Genomic DNA, 15,912 nt, shown 5'->3' on the forward strand with positions numbered 1-15,912 from the left:
CCAGGTGTAGGGAGTAGGAGAGAATGTGAAACGATGTCTCTGTAGTGTCCCGTGGAGAAGTTCGGGAGGACGGTTTGGAGTTGCCGGCTGTTTGGGGGAGTCAGGCCAGGAGGCCCCTTCCTCATTCAGCACGGACGGGGAAACGTCCAGTCTCCCGGCAGGTGTGCCCTGGGAGCTAGCCATGCGGGCCGTCCCCACCTTGCCCATCTCTCCTATGAAGTGGAGGAAGGGCCAGCCCATGGCTGTTCTGACCCAAGGGCCTGTCGTATCTGTTGTCCTCACCGTTCCCCCCCCCCCCCAAGGAGAACCACCATTGACAGCTTCGTTCCATTAGAACTCAGACCTCCCCGAGCCCAGATTCTGGCCCCTCCTTCCAGCTCTCGGTCCGAGGAGGTGGACGCTCCAAAAGGAACAGGGAGGCCTGGCGTGGGGGAAGCTGCGGGCAGAGTGGAGGCAGCCGCGCCCTCGCGCCGCCCTCGACTGCGCCGGGCTCCCGCCCCCGGCTCCCACCCCCGGCTCCCACCCCCCGGCCTACGGCCCAGCGAGCGTGCCCGGAGCTCTCCGGGCCACACGGAGGGGCGCTTGGTTCGGGCTCCGGGTCTTGGCGGCTGCCGCGGGGGAGGCGGGCACGTGTTAGGGCGGGGGGTTCCACCTGGCCACGCCGCCCGCCCCTGCGCGTTGGCTTGGCCCGGGACGGGCGTCCGCGGCTAGCGCACGGAGGCTGGAGCTCTGCGGTCTCCTGTAAGGAGGCTGCGCATTTGGTGGCTCAGCCGCTGCCGTCGGGGCGGTGGGCTTCAGACGCGGGCAGCTCGCTCCCACGGCCCCCTGCCCAACTTCGGGCCCGCCAGTGCCTGCCCCACTGGGAACCACCGCCGTCCGCCTCGACCTTCGAGGCCCCCCCAGTCCCGCCCGGCCCAGGTCCCAGCACCCACGTCGAGGCGGGCCGGCCGACAACGCGGCCGCCGGGTCCGACCCCCCGGAGGGGACTTGCAGAAGTCGGGGCCCCGCCCACCGCTCCCGGGCCCCGCCCACGCTTCGCCTCAGCCCCGCCCACCGCTCCCTGGCTCCTCCCCTTCCTGCCGGCTCGCCCAAGGCGGCAGCCCGCCCGCCTCGGCCCGGAGCGGAGCCCACTGCTCCCCTCGGCCGCCCCGCCCCGCCTGCCTCCCCGCCCCTCCCGCGCGGGCGGTCCGAAAACCCGGAGCGCGGGAGCGCGGCTCCGCCGGGCCCGGGCGGCCGCACTGGGCATGCTCAGTAGCCGGGGCAGGTTTTTTTTGGTCGCAAGTAGGAAGCTTTTTGCACTACACCGGAGAGGGGGAGCCACGGAGCCAGCCGCGCTGCCGTGCACCGCCGCCGCGCCCGCCCCAGCCCGGCCCGGCCCCGCGGCGGGGCGCGATGAGCCCGAGCCCGAGCCGGCCCGCCGGGGAGTGAGCGCGGGGCGCGGAGGGCGCGTTGCGCAGCTGCTCCTGCGCACAACCCCGCCGCCGCCGCCGCCGGCCCGCACTGGCAGTGAGTGTGAGAGGCTCGTCCGTGCTGAGCTCCCGGCGCTGGGAGCGGGAGCAGGAAGCGCAGGCCACGCAGGGACCCAACTGAAACAAAGTGTCGGCCGCCCGGCGGCGGCGGCGCCTCGCCCCGACCCTGCCCCTCCCGCCCGCCCGCAACTCCGCCGCCCACCATGGCTTCCGAGGAGCTGTACGAGGTACCTCCCCTCCCCCTCCCGGACCCTCGGGCCGCCCCCGCCCGCCGCCCCGCGCCGCCCCTCCCCGGCCCGGCCGCGTCCAGCCCGACGGCCCGGCTCTGCCGCGGGCGCCCGCTTCGCCCCCTCCCCCTCCGCGGCCGCAGTTTGCTGGACGGGAAATGTGTGCGAGGGGAGCCCGAGCCACGCTGCTCCGAGGGGCCCGGCGGGCGGGGGGGGCTCCCCGGAGTTGTCGGGCGCCTGGGGGGGGGCTCCGGCCGTGGGGAAGTAGCGCTGACACCAGTGACTTGCTCAGACTGAGCCCAAAGTGTTCTTGGCGAGGGCAATGGGTGTGAAGCCCCTGTTACAGCTTGGCGGGGTCTGTAGGCGGTGCGGGGGTGTTTTTCCTGTCCATTTAATAAAGCATTTTGGAGAGGGTTTTGCCTCCGGTTTGAGGAGTGGGGGGCCGAGAGGAAGAGTGCAACTGTCTTCGACTCTGTTGCTAGCCAAAGCGATGCAAAATAACGCACCGAAAATGCTGAACGTTGACCACATGCTTTAATTAGGTTAGCATTGTGGCCAGAGCCAGGAAATTTAAATTTAACGCTGATACACCGTCATTCATTTGCGTCGCAGCGTTGCAAGTAAGAAGGGGCAGAATCAGACCTATAAGTTATGAACGATGGGTTTGCCAGCTTCAACTTCCAAGTTTTGGAGTTATCTGTTTGGATCTTTAGACATATTTTGTATGCCTCGGTATAACTTCTTGACGTATTTCAAAGTAGACTTCCTGGGAGTACAGAAGCTTGGAAGGCTTTCTGTTCTTTTGGATAAATGATTTTCTGTTTATATATATTTATAAATACATCTTCGGAAGAGACTTAAAGCTTCCGGATACTTTCTGGATTCACCTTTATGATGCGTTTAGGGAACTGGGTGTTTAGGGGCTTAAGTAAGCGTATGTAACAGGTAGAGCCCCATGGCCCTTGTCAACCTCTAATATGTACCAGGTGAACCTTCTGAGGTGTCATTATTGCAATTGGCGTAGAATGGCACTCTATTCCCGACAATGATAGCCTTCTAGCAACTTTTCGTTGCTTTTTAAAAGCAAGTGTTTGCAGAAGTTCTCAGGAGGAGGCTGCCTTCTGTAGAAATAATGGTAAGATTGTTGCCTCCCCTTACATTGTATGTGGTCAGTGTACCTTAGCTGGCACTGAAAACGTTCCATTCTCTTCACCCATTTTATACATTAGCTGTGCCCTAGTGTATTCAAGATACTGTCTTTGGTCATTTGGCTATTTTAGTAAAGGGGAAAAAAATCTTGTCCTCAAGAAGTTTCCCTTCTAGGAGGGAAAGTGGTGTGCATGGGGAAGGTCCATAAGTAGAGGCTAAGATAGATGCAGGTCTTCCAGGCTGACAAACAGTTGGAAAAATACAGATGAGGGATTTTGGTTTCTACATTAGATTGTTCTTTGCTTGTTTAGGTTTGAGTATTCACTGTACTAATTTTTGTGTTTATAAACACATAATCACTTAAGTCATTCCATTAGTGTTTGGGTGAAGGTAGCACCTTATACATCAGTTGTATCTTATGTGTGTAAAAGTACATTTACCACCAGTGCTTTATGAACTAAATTTAGTTCTTTATTCTTATCTTCAGGTTTTCTAGTCACTACTTTCCTGGCAGAATTCATGTATAAGTCACATTTTGTTCAAAATTCGTGTTCATTCAGCATGTTCATTGAATGTCTTCTCTGTGGTGATTCCATAAGGAGATAGGGAGGCGTAAGGTATGAGGATGGTTCGTGTCCTCAACATTTTTTGGGGAAGAAATAAGTACCTTGCAAAGAAATGATACTCTCGTACAATTGACCTTCTGATTCTGGGTTTTGTGTTAGTTTTGAAAAAAGTGTTAAAGAAGTATAGTTGAAGTGATAGTAAATATTGTGATAGTATCCTTCAGGATAAGTTCTTTAACTTCTTGATCTTGTAGGCAACACTGACTTCACTATGACTATAGTACGATTGAAAGTTGATACTTGAAAGTTCTGCATAGTGGTTAAGAGCCTGGGTTTGGAGTCAGAAAACCTAGTTGTTGAATTCCAACCCTGTCACCTTGGGTAAATTACCTTGAAAACTTTAGTTTCCTCATCTGCAAAATTGGGATCAGTGCTTACCTCACAGAACCGTGAAGTTTAGATGAAAGAAAATGTAAATCATACTCCACAATTCCCGTAGTGAACACTCAGTAAGTGATGGTTATTGTTGTATTTTAACTGATCTAACATGCCTCCCTGAGGCCTGGTTTTGTTTCTAAAGATAGAGAATTGTATTGTTGTTGTTGTTGTTGTTTTTTTAAAGATTTTATTTATTCATTTATTTGAGAGAGTGCGAGAGAGAGAGCACACGAGACGGGGGAGGGTCAGAGGGAGAAGCAGACCCCCCGCTGAGCAGGGAGCCCGATGCGGGACTCGATCCCGGGACTCCTGGATCATGACCTGAGCCGAAGGCAGTCGCTTAACCAACTGAGCCACCCAGGCGCCCGAGAATTGTATTGTTTTAATCAGGGCAATATTACTTGTGAGGCAGAAATGATATGCAATTGTAAATAAACACTACAGTCTAATAGACTATTTGACAAGGCTGGGAAGAACACTAAGGTACATTAGTAATAAGGTCATGGACATTAGTTGCCTTGTTTTGTTTGGTTCTGCCTAAATCAAAACAGAAGTTTCGTGTTTGGCCTCAAACTCTACAATTCTGTAGGGATAGATTGACAGAGGAAGAAGTTCAAAGTCTTGCTTCTTGATGTAACCTGGTATGGTAAGAACACGGGTTTGCAGTAGCTGTGTGAACTTGGGTGAATTAATTGATTGCTAAGCCTCTGTGTTGTCACCCAGAAGAAATGAGATCTCCAGTACTTAGCATGGTGCCTGGTATATGGTAATAGGTCCTTAGTAAAGTGGTTCTTGTAACCACTTTGTGTGCCTGGTATATGGTAATAGGTTCTTAGTAAAGTGGTTCTTGCAACCACTTGTGTGGATAAAAAATAAGGGAACAAGATGGGGTGGAGCATCAGCCTTACAAAATTGGAAGAGTGTCTGTTGAAGATGGAATGGATTTACTAACTGTACCTCTAGCAGCTAGGATTAGGAAAGACAGATTTTTTACTTACTCCTGGTGAGTACTTCATAACTTTCACAAAAAGATAAACATCGTATAGATCAGGGGTCCAGACTTTATGTAAAGGACCAGGCAGTTGATATTTTAGACCCTGCAGTCTATGCAGTCTTTGTTGCAACTACTCAGCTCTGCTGTCGTAGGGCAAAAGCACCCATAGACAATACCTAAACGAATGAGTGCCATTTTCCAATAAAACTGCTTATGGACAGTGAAATTCAGATTTTATGTAGTTTTCACATGTCATAATCTTTTTTTTTTTTTTTTAAAGATTTTATTTATTTATGTGACAGAGAGACACGGCGAGAGAGGGAACAAAAGCAGGGGGAGTTGGAGAGGGAGAAGCAGGCCTCCCGCTGAGCAAGGAGCCCAATGTGGGGCTAGATCCCAGGACCCTGGGATCATGACCCGAGCTGAAGGCAGGTGCTTAACAACCGAGCCACCCAGGTGCCCCTTACATGTCAGAATCTTGTCCCCCCCATCACTTAAAAATGTAAAAATCATTCTTAGCCAATGGGTTCCATAAAATCCATGGGCTGGATTTTGTTTTCTCACCTCTGCTTTAGATGACCAACTACTCAGGGACTGAGGTTGAGGCATGTGGAGTGTGGAGTAATGAAAGTCCTTCCAGCTCCAATCCCAGTTCTAGACTGGGTTCCACTCTTTCCTTTTGTATAATGAAGGGAATAGCTATGTGTCTTCAGAAACTCTCTCTCCTGAACTTCCTCATCAGTAAGATGTGAAGCTTATATGACCTTAGCATATAAAGGCAATTTATAGTTGATAAAGTGCTATACCCAAGTGTTAAATGATTATATTATTCTAGGAAACATCTTTATGTTCTTCCATTCTGTTTTGGTTTTTTTTTAAGATTTATTTATTTACTTATTTGAGAGAGAGAGAGAGCATGAGTGGGGAGGAGAAGGAGAGGGAGAGACAGATTCTCCGCTAATCAGGGAGACCGATGTGGGGCTCGATCCCAGGACCCTGGGATCATGACCTGAGCTGAAGGCAAATGCTTAATCGACTGACCCACCCAGGCGCTCTATCTTCCATTATTAATTAAAGAAAGAAAAAAACCTATCCAGCTCTCACACCTGAAACCAAACCTGTTTTCCTTTGATATTTGGGATTTCAAAGCATCACGTAAACTGATTATATCACCAAAGAAAACTGTGAGATCAAGAAGACTATCTACTGGTCAAGTTACCACCATAAGACTTCATTCATGTGGGACTGAATAAGGAATCCACACTGTAGGAAAATGGAGATGCATTCTCCTTATATGTATATCTTAATAATTCCTTCTTTCTCAGTGGATATGGGGTTTTTCCCTTGAAAACTGTTAAAATAGCTAATTTAAATTTTAGTAAGATCTCAGTGATCTAGTCCTGGTCCTCTGAGAAATTATTTATCTAACACATGCATATTCCAGTCTATCAAAAATGGAAGTAAGTTTTTAAGAATGAAATTTTATCTGGCTTATTTAAAAAATGTCTTAAAGTTGATTAGTTTGGAAGGATAATCAGGATTTGGGGGAAAGGTAAGTCTTTTGAATTTTTCTTACTGCTTTGGGATATCATTGCTCCTGTCCCCTATGCACCACATGGATTTTATGTACATTGACCAAAAGCACAGTTATAAATAAAATCTGCTTGTGTAATTCAAATGGAAGTCACAAAGATCAAGAGACCTTTTTCAGTGGATGGTGGTCAAGATAAACCCACATCTGTTGTGTGTGTGCTGGCTCTTAAAAGATTGACCAAGATAAGAAAAAGAAAAGAGAGTTGTTTGACTTCTGGAGTTAATTGTGGGGCAGTGAAGTCAAATGTGTATTTTGAAAATTAACATCTTGAATGTGAATTGCTGAGGATATTATTTATTTGCCTAAACAACAGTGTGGAGACATCCCACGTGCTTAACCTCTGAATTTGCTTTCAATTCCTGTGTACTAGAATAAGTCTTTTTTTCTGTTCTTGCTATAATATCTAAGAATCATTAAATTTTTCTTCATGCTCTGTAATAATTTTTAATCATTAAAGATATTTTCATGGTGTATAGAAAATACTTTATTTGTACTGTTCTGATTCACAGTTTTGAATATCTGTGATGCACAAAGCCAATATGAGTCAAATTTTTGTGAATAAGTAGTTTTTATATTGTGTGTGTGTTTCTAGGTGCAACAGCATCATCTGGGGTCCTTTTAAAATACAGATTCATGGGCCCAAACATGAGAGAGTAGTTTTCAGTGTTTGGATGGAGACCAGAATCTATATTTCCAAAAAGCTGCTTTATGGAATGCAGGTGAATGTAGGAGCCTTTGGATTGCAGTGGTCTGTGTTTCTGACACTGAGGCTACACTACACATTGAGGTGGGGAGGGGTTGGGATCTTCCTTTGCAGAACAACTCCAGGTGGACCAGACTAGTCCTTTTTGCAGGCTCTTTGTTGCTGGTTGTTAACTGAGTCATTCCACAAAGGGAGTATTAAAAATACTAGGTAGCTAGCTAAGGGTGCTTTAATATCTATTTTGGTGTTTTCATTGTATGACATACTTGTCCATCAGGTTGTAAGATTGATGCTAACAATCTTTAAAACTAGGAATTTTTTCTTGTCGTTATTTTCCAAAGTTCAAGTATTGCAGTAGTTGCATAATTGTTGAGTTACACTTTAATGAAAGAGTGAATTATAGGACTGACTCTCCATTCTTGACCTCTTCCCTCCAGAATCCCCCCTCCCCCAGATGTTATGCCTTGTGCTGTTCCTTTTACACTTGGTTCCTCCTCTGCATATGTGGTTTCAACTCTTGGATAGGAGAACTTCTAACTTTACTAACTTTCCCACACAAACTTAATTCTCTTTAGCCTTTTAAGCTGTGCAGGGCCTTGGGGATCTGTGTTCTCTGGGTGTCTGGGAAAAGCCTTTCCCGTTTGTATGAAAATTTGTACAAGTCTGTATGAGAGTTTTACTGAGGGAGAGGATCAATAGCTTTCATGTGTTTCTCAAAGGGATCTGTGACCCAAAACAAGTATTAAAATTGTTCTTGAGATCTTTGAGCTAAGATTTGACTTTCACTGCCCTTCATTGACTATTCTGACATTTTTTGCCAAACTCAGTTCAGCTTCAGCCAGAGTCCACAGTAAAATCGTATCAAAACTTCACTGATTAGATTTGGAAGTTGTACACTATTTCTTTAAGTGGCTATTCTCGAAATTATACATCCATGAAGTCTAAAGTTAACCAAAGGGGAGTGGGAGGTACAGGCTTCAAGTTATGGAATGGATGAGTTACAGGTCTGAAAGATCCAGCATAGAGAATATAGTCAATGGTATTGTAATAGGATTATATGGTGAAGATGGTAGGTACACTTGGGGTGAGCATAGCATAATGTATTCACTTGCCCAGTCACTATGTTGTACACCTGAAACAAATGTCACATTGTGTGTCGACTGTATTTCAGTAAAAAAGGAAGTTAAGCAAAATTTAGCTTCACTTCTGACAGTATAAAGACTTTAGAATCCTTTAACTCTGATCCCACCCCACCCCCCGAACTTACATGCTGTTATTTTCCCGTGTTTATTTATGTCTATGGAAAAAACCTTACACAATAGGACATTATTATTGTATACAGACAATATTTGTTTAGATTTACTTATATCTTTACCAGTTTTTTTGATCATCAAAACTTCTGGGATTCCTTTCTTGGGTATATCCTTTAGAGATTTCTTTAGTGAAGGATTATTGGTGGAAATGTCTTTTTTTTTTTTTATTGTAAGGACATATCTCTATTTTGCCTTCATTTCAGGAAAATAGAATTGATTCCAAATAAAATCAGTTAATTGGTTAATTTCTTTAAGCATTTTGAAGATACTTTTCCGTTGTGTTCTGGCTTTCCCATTGTGGTGGTGGAGGTTGTTGTCAGTCTAGGTGTAGTTACTTTACAAGAGATCTGTCTTCTGTCTCTGGTTGCTTTTGAGATCCTCTCTTTGACTTTGGTGTTCTCTAGTTTTATTATGGTGTATCTCTGTGAGACTTTCTGTTAATAAGGTTTGTATATGTTGTGCTTCTTTGGGCAGTTTGTGCCTTATTAGTGCTCAAAGTGTTGTCCATTTTATCATAAAATACTGCTGTTCTTTTATACACTTCTGGAATTTCACCAAGTAGTTATTTATAAGGTCTTCTCATTTTCTCCTCCCTATCAAAGGGTAAGAACCCTCTCATTTCCATCTTTTTGTTTTAGCTTTGTTTGCATTCTGGGTTTTTCCTTGGATCTGACTTCTAGTTCACTGATGAAGTGTGCCTAATCTATTTAACCCAGCCATTGAGTTTTTAATTTCAACAATTATATTTTTTACTTCTACATTATCTGGGGTTCCCCCACCCCAAATCTCTAGCTTGCTTTCTTAGTCTTTGGTATTTGTCTACTTTTATGATTGAATCATTCTTTATGGTTGGGTTGGAGAGAGGTATGGGGCACTTAGATATTTTCCTTGCTTTTTTTTTTTTTTAAAGATTTTATTTATTTATTTGACAGAGAGAGATAGCAAGAGCAGGAACACAAGCAGGGGGAGTGGGAGAGGGAGAAGCAGGCTTCCCGCTGAGCAGGGCGCCCAATGTGGGACTTGATCCCAGGACCCTGGGATCATGACCTGAGCTGAAGGCAGATGCTTAATGACTGAGCCACCCAGGCGCCTGATATTTTCCTTGCTTCTTGCAAGCTCAATAAAGCATTAAGAAATACACTTTATTGAAGATCTAGTTATTTTGTAGTGAGAATGCCCTTTTGGAATCTTGTTAGCTTTTTTGCCAGAATTGGAAGAAACCTTACTGATTTTGAATTTGTGGTGTCATGCATGGGGATAGAGGGCTAGAGCCAACACTTGAGATTTACATAAAGATATTGAAAATGTAAATAAAGTATAAACTAGATTTCAACAGGACTGATTATGAAAATGGATATAATAGTTACAGAACTAATGATTCTAAGGCAAAATGTTCAGCATCTTTGTTCTGTCAGCCTTGATATATAAGCATATTTTCTCTAATTTTTCTTTACCTGAGGTTGGCCTCGTCATGTGGTCTGAGCTACTGAAGCCATAGTTGTCGGCTTACTTTGTCCACACCCGCACAGCCCATCCCTTCCTACCTTTGTGTTGCCATTTTTCCAATAGGTGGATCACCCAGCTCGCTAGCTTCAGTGTCCGTTCTCATTCAGGACCTCATTAGAGTTCACAACTAGCAGGAATCATCCCCTCCAAACTCTGTGTGAATAATTTACTTTTTTCCTTTGCACTATTGACTTATTAATTTGCACTTTAAGTATTGCTTTCTCTAGGTATTAAATAATATCATATGTATTTTTTTCCGGGAATGGGTTGGCTATTTGTTGATTTGTTGCAGTGCTTAATCTGAGGACCTGAATGTGACTGGAGTTCTATTGTTTGAAATTGTACCATATATGTGAGAATTGTGCATTTTGTTTGGAAAAAACTCTACATGGTGTTTTGGAGGAAAATAATGTTCGTCATAGTATTTGTGTTTAGCTGTTGGTGAAAAGTGTTGGGGGGAGATATCTAAAAATACTCTCCTGTTGGAGAAGTTAACCACAATATATTTAGAAAATGCCTTTGTATTTTGTCTTATTTTCATTTATGATGAACTCTGCAATGTGAAGTTTTTAAGAGGTTGATATTTTCTTAGTGTTTGTTGATAAAGCCCAACGATGTTGATTGCAGATAATGAATATCTCTGGTTACAATATACCCATTTTTCATCAGCAGTATGTTTAGGATTAGTATGTTTAGGATTTTAGGGCATCACAGAGTTGCATACAGAAGCATTTCCTATTTTAACATGTAACTAATTTGGGTGCCTCAGTTCTTTAGAATATGCAAGAACCCCAGGACCAAATAAAAGTCTTCTTGGCTTGTAGAACGGGTCACACACCTTACACATTGAACAGCTCTGGGTCTCTCTGGGAGACTGTTTTCCTTTATTTTAGGCATGATATGCTTGGACTTCACCAACTTCCTTATCATGTTAGGAACAGATACTTGGTAAGAGAAGGAGAGCTGTCGAAGGCCTGTGGGTTGACATTAATAAAATTGCTCGTGAGATGAGCTGGTGACGGCACCTCCGGGTCATGGAAAGCAGGGGCTCCTGAGCTCCACAGAGCTTGTGAAAGGCATGCTTATGGGAAAAAAAGGCATATGTTGAAAAGAGCTGTCAAAAATGATTTTTAAAAAGTTTTGGCGTGTAAGTGACAAAATTCAGTTTACTTTAATGGTAATTTTTTCCCAAAGATTCCACCCAAGTATTCCTAACAACAGAAGCAAGAGATCAGATAGCCTCATAAGAGTTGGAGGTGGAAGTTGGGGATCAAATGGCCTGCTGCAGTCCTCGCCTGTTTTTGAATTCTCACGTTACCTAAACCTTTGTGAAGTTAACAGTGTATGCCATAGAAAATTTTTTGGTTTGATATTAAATGTCTTAAAGGTATTTACCAGTACGTACTTCTCCATAAAACTTTGGATCAGGTTGATGTTTCAGGAAGAGGAGTTAGTGTTCTCATACAACTTTTGATCTCCCGCTGGGCGTGTGCATCCAGTGCAGGAGCAGGGGCTTACTGTGTTATCTTCCATGATGACGCTAGGTAAAAGAATTATTCCTGTTGGAATGGGGGCCTGTCTGGCTGTAGAACTCTTCCTACCCATGGGCTAGGCCAGTACCCCCTTAGTAAACTTCCTTTCATCTCCTCTTTCCCTCTTGAATGTTCTTGTCCGCATGTCCAGCTCTGGTGCCTTCAACATCATTTTCATCCCTCTGCCACATCCCCTTTGAGTTGAGTCTTCGTTTGTTTTGACTCTTAACCCTAACCTCCATACTTGCTTGTTGCCTTGGTAAAGCTCTGGCCCGGGAAGCAGCAGTCTGGCTGCTCACTTTTTCTTACTTAGCTTTTCGTGTGTGCAGTCCAGAGGGAAATCTCTGTCCGTCTTACCTCAGACACCTGTGGCGGAGGTTAGCCACCTCTCCAACTCTTGGCCAGCAAACAGGTCCCCCGTCTTAATCCTCTAACTTCTCTCTTGTATGCAGATGAGCTTTTGAGCTTAAAGCAAGAGGTTAATGATTATTTTATTATCATTTCTTTTTTTTTTTTTTTAAGATTTTTTATTATTATTTGATAGAGACAGCGAGAGAGGGAACACAAGCAGGGGGAGTGGGAGTGGGAGAGGGAGAAGCAGGCTTCCCGCGGAGCAGGGAGCCCGATGCGGGGTTCGATCCCACATGACCTGAGCCGAAGGCAGACGTTTTAACGACTGAGCCACCCAGGCGCCCCATTTTATTATCATTTCTAAGGATGGAGAGAGAGCGTATGTGGCGGAGGGTGCCAACTAGAATATGATTTGTGGTATTTTTCCCTCAGAGTGTAGATGTGACGAAAATTTTCTCCAGAATTATTTTATATGCCATCATTCAATACCACTAGCTTCAGCTCATAAATGAGTTGAGAATGTCTTGATTAAATTGATGGATACATATCTAAAAATGTATTCCTAGGGGAAACGATCCTAAGTAACTGTAGGTTGGGACTGCTTAAAAATGATGAAGTTGCAATGATTATGTAGAATGAGTTTAAAAGATTGTGGAATGAGGGGCATCTGGCTGGCTCAGTCGGAGGAGGAGCATTCAGCTCTTGATCTTTCAGGGTTGTGAGTTCAAGCCCTACGTTGGGTGTAGAGATTACTTAAGTAAATAAGTATTTAAAATAAATAAAAGATTGTGGAATGAGATCTTATCAAGGTGTGTGGGTCCACCTTGGTAGGAGGGAGTTAATGTGTTAAGACCAGACACGTTCAGTTTTCCCGGGAACCTGATAAAACCAACAGAAAAGAGATTGTGGTCACGAGTGGACAGCTTTACAGCAATGCTGCACCCCTGCCTTTGTCAAAAGATGGCCTGGGAGAGAAAAAGACCAAAACCAGGAAGTGGAGGGTCAGGTGGAGAAAGAATTGTTCTAAAATCCACGTCCCTTATATGCATAATCCCACTGGAAGGAAGGCTAAAACCTCGAAGTCCTTGTCTTGGCTGATTTCTGTTGCAGTAGAGGGATATGCTTTGAAGTTGGTAAGCTTTTTTTTTTTTTTTTTTACAGATTTTATTTATTTATTTGACAGAGAGAGAGCGAGAGCAGGAACACAAGCAGGGGGAGTGGCAGAGGGAGAAGCAGGCTTCCTGCCGAGCGGGGAGCCCGATGTGGGACTCGATCCCAGGATCCTGGGATCATGGCCTGAGCTGAAGGCAGATGATTAACAGCTGAGCCACCCAGGCACCCTGAAGTTGGTAAGCTTTTAAAAAGCTTTACCTGTCGTGGAACAGGTCTCCCCTTGAGGAAGAGTGTTCCCTTAGAGCTTGAGAAGGAAACATTGGAACAAGTAAGGACATTGATGTGACCAAGGCTTTGAGAACTTCAGTTTTTCCTTGGAGGCAATAGGCAGCTGAGCCCCTCACTCTCATGGGTGATTGCGGTGGGAACTAAAAGTAAGGTGGAAATTTCCATCCTTCATGTGCTTTTTCACCACTCAGAAATCTGGCCCCCATTTTTCCAGAGCCCTCCTAGCATACAAACAGGAGCTCTCTTCCTGCGCCCACCTGTTAGGGCCACTAGTTAGCAGATAGTGGACTATCTGCTTTGCTCCTTGGGAGGAGGAGGAGGGATGTGCTCATGTCCTTCACTGAATGAGGCAGAACTGCTTCCCATAATTCCCCAGGTGATGTGAGGTCAGCCAGAGCCCTCACCTTGTCACAGGGTTTTTTTGGTTTTCAGCTGTGCTTTTTTCCTAGTAGTATCCCTGGTAAGGGCCGGGGACAGAGCTGGCTGTTCTCACCATCCACCCTTGCACCACACACTTTATGGCTGGGCCAGTTCCAGTCTGGTTCCATCCCCCCTCCAGGCATCTCTCTGAATCCCTGTGGGCAGGAACTCTAGTGGTTCAAACTATAGTACCTACTACCTACAGAGAAAGAGTGGCTTAAGACCCGTGTGCAGTGATTTCTCAGGTTTTGCGGGGGGAGGTGTATGTCAGAAGCTCCTGTCACTGAGCATGGTTGTCGGATAAATTAATGATCCAAGATTTGTTTCCAAAGTAGTTTTTCTTTAGCTCTATTGCATTTTTGGCCTTTTCTAACTCTGGGTCAAGAGCAGTGAGACTGAGAGTTGCTATCTTTACCACCTGCCCACTTTCTGTCCTTCTCATCCAACCCCCTGTTGGAGAGCCCTACCCTGCTGCACTCCATGTAATATGGAATCAAACTATTCAGAAAGGTTTAGTTTCCTGTTCTTAATGAAAAAGCCAAGTGAACGTAGAATCATTCTGTCTTTCTAAAATAATAAACTTTCAAACTAAATTCAGCTACTCTTTGCTTGCTCCACTTTCCCTGTGGTTTGTTTGAAAATGGATTTCTCACTCCTGCTGTATACATCATTATCAATTTAGGACATGCCATCCAGTCAGGTTTTTGCTTCTCTATCATATATAAAGCATCAATAAAGATACAGAAGAGCAACAAACATAGATATCTTCACTCTCCTTATCTATTTTGGATCCATGTTAGCAAAAAACTAGTAAACACCCTTAAATGATTTGTGTTTGTTAAAAGTGGCATTTGAAAGATTTCTTCAAGAAAGTTTACAAATGATACTCATGAAATCTTTTAAATAGGAAGATTACTTAAATTAAAAAATTTTCTACCTAATAAATTTTAATGAGCATTTGATAGTGTGACTCAATACTGCATTTAAGTATGCATAGGTGATCTTTTGTACTAGCATGCTATATAAAAACTTCTCCAAGTTGAGGAGGCATTACCTCTGTGGTTTAGGGTTTACTTTAAGTTGTGGGAGATGTTAGTGTCCTATAAGACATACACCTGCACCTTAACCAAGAGAAACCCACTCATTTTCCTTGCTATGAGGACTAAAGTTATAAGGTTCCTTAAACTCTTTGTAGTATAAGTTAACAGATGATGGTAGCTCCATTTTAAAAGATAGACAGGATCCTAATCAATATTTTAATCTGCCTTTTCTTCCATGGTCACCATACTTGAGGTCATTAAGCAGAACATAGAGCAGATGTGACTTAAAGCAATGGCATTTTCTGATAGTCTGTGGAAGCCGAACAGGAAAGCTCAACTAATTACCTGTAATTTCAAAGGCAGCCAGTAGGCTTCCCGTGCCCAGCTGCTTGAAAATCTCCTGTATGGGCCTAAAAAATGAGGGGCTAATTATAGGGTAGAAAATGAATAAGCTTTGCATGAGATTAAATAAATTTGCGAGGAGAATGAACCTAATGCTTCGTCATGGATAGTGATTTTTGAGTGTCATCAAAGATTTCAAGTTAAACAGGTATTTATAATGAAGCATAAAACATTGATGAAAACAGAAAAGATCAGAGATTGCATTTGTCCCAATATTTTTGTCCACAAAAAATAAGCAGGTGTTCACTTTGGAAGAGAATTTGAAAGTTTCTTCAAAGATAATGAATGTAAACGATGATTTGACGTTTGCTATGCTGCTTTTTAAAGAAAGAACAAAGTAAAGGGTTTGGAGAGTACATTAAAGAAGACATGTCCGATATAAACTTTAAAAGACTCATGCACAGTGGAAAGCAGTAACATTCTCAGAAACAAGAAAGGAACGATGTCAAATCAAAATGTGATTTTTGTCACCAATAGCACCGTTCATTGTATAACTGATTCCATAGGGATCCACATAGATTTAATACGTGGAAATTAGGAAGTTTGAGAATGATGAGATGCAGAGGGAACAAACTTGAGGCCTGAGTGATGGGTTTCTTTATTAGGATGCTTCGTATTGTTTGTGGGCAGCCACTTTTGATTTACAACATATCGTCAGCGTAACCCCCTGACTTATAGTTCTGAATTATGTTAGTTCATTCTAAGATTCATTTCTCCCTTAGCGAGTAAAGAATTGGCGCCATGAAGGAGATTCAAAAGACTGTGTCTGAGGGCAGTCCTAGACAGAAAGTTCTGGGAATGTTTTGT

General features: G+C 44.2%; 1 protein-coding gene across 1 annotated transcript in view; it reads left to right on the forward strand.

The window, feature by feature from the left end:
* The first annotated feature begins 1,393 nt into the window (after nt 1–1,393).
* Nucleotides 1,394–15,912, forward strand: part of CDYL (chromodomain Y like) — a 175,091-nt gene continuing 160,572 nt past the window's right edge. Inside the window, exon 1 of the mRNA XM_021696990.2 lies at nt 1,394–1,696. Within this exon, the coding sequence (XP_021552665.1) occupies nt 1,673–1,696 (24 nt within the window). The 5' untranslated portion in view covers nt 1,394–1,672. The remainder of the gene's footprint in view (nt 1,697–15,912) is intronic.

Source organism: Neomonachus schauinslandi, chromosome 8 (assembly GCF_002201575.2).
Source record: "Neomonachus schauinslandi chromosome 8, ASM220157v2, whole genome shotgun sequence".
NCBI lineage: Eukaryota > Metazoa > Chordata > Mammalia > Carnivora > Phocidae > Neomonachus > Neomonachus schauinslandi.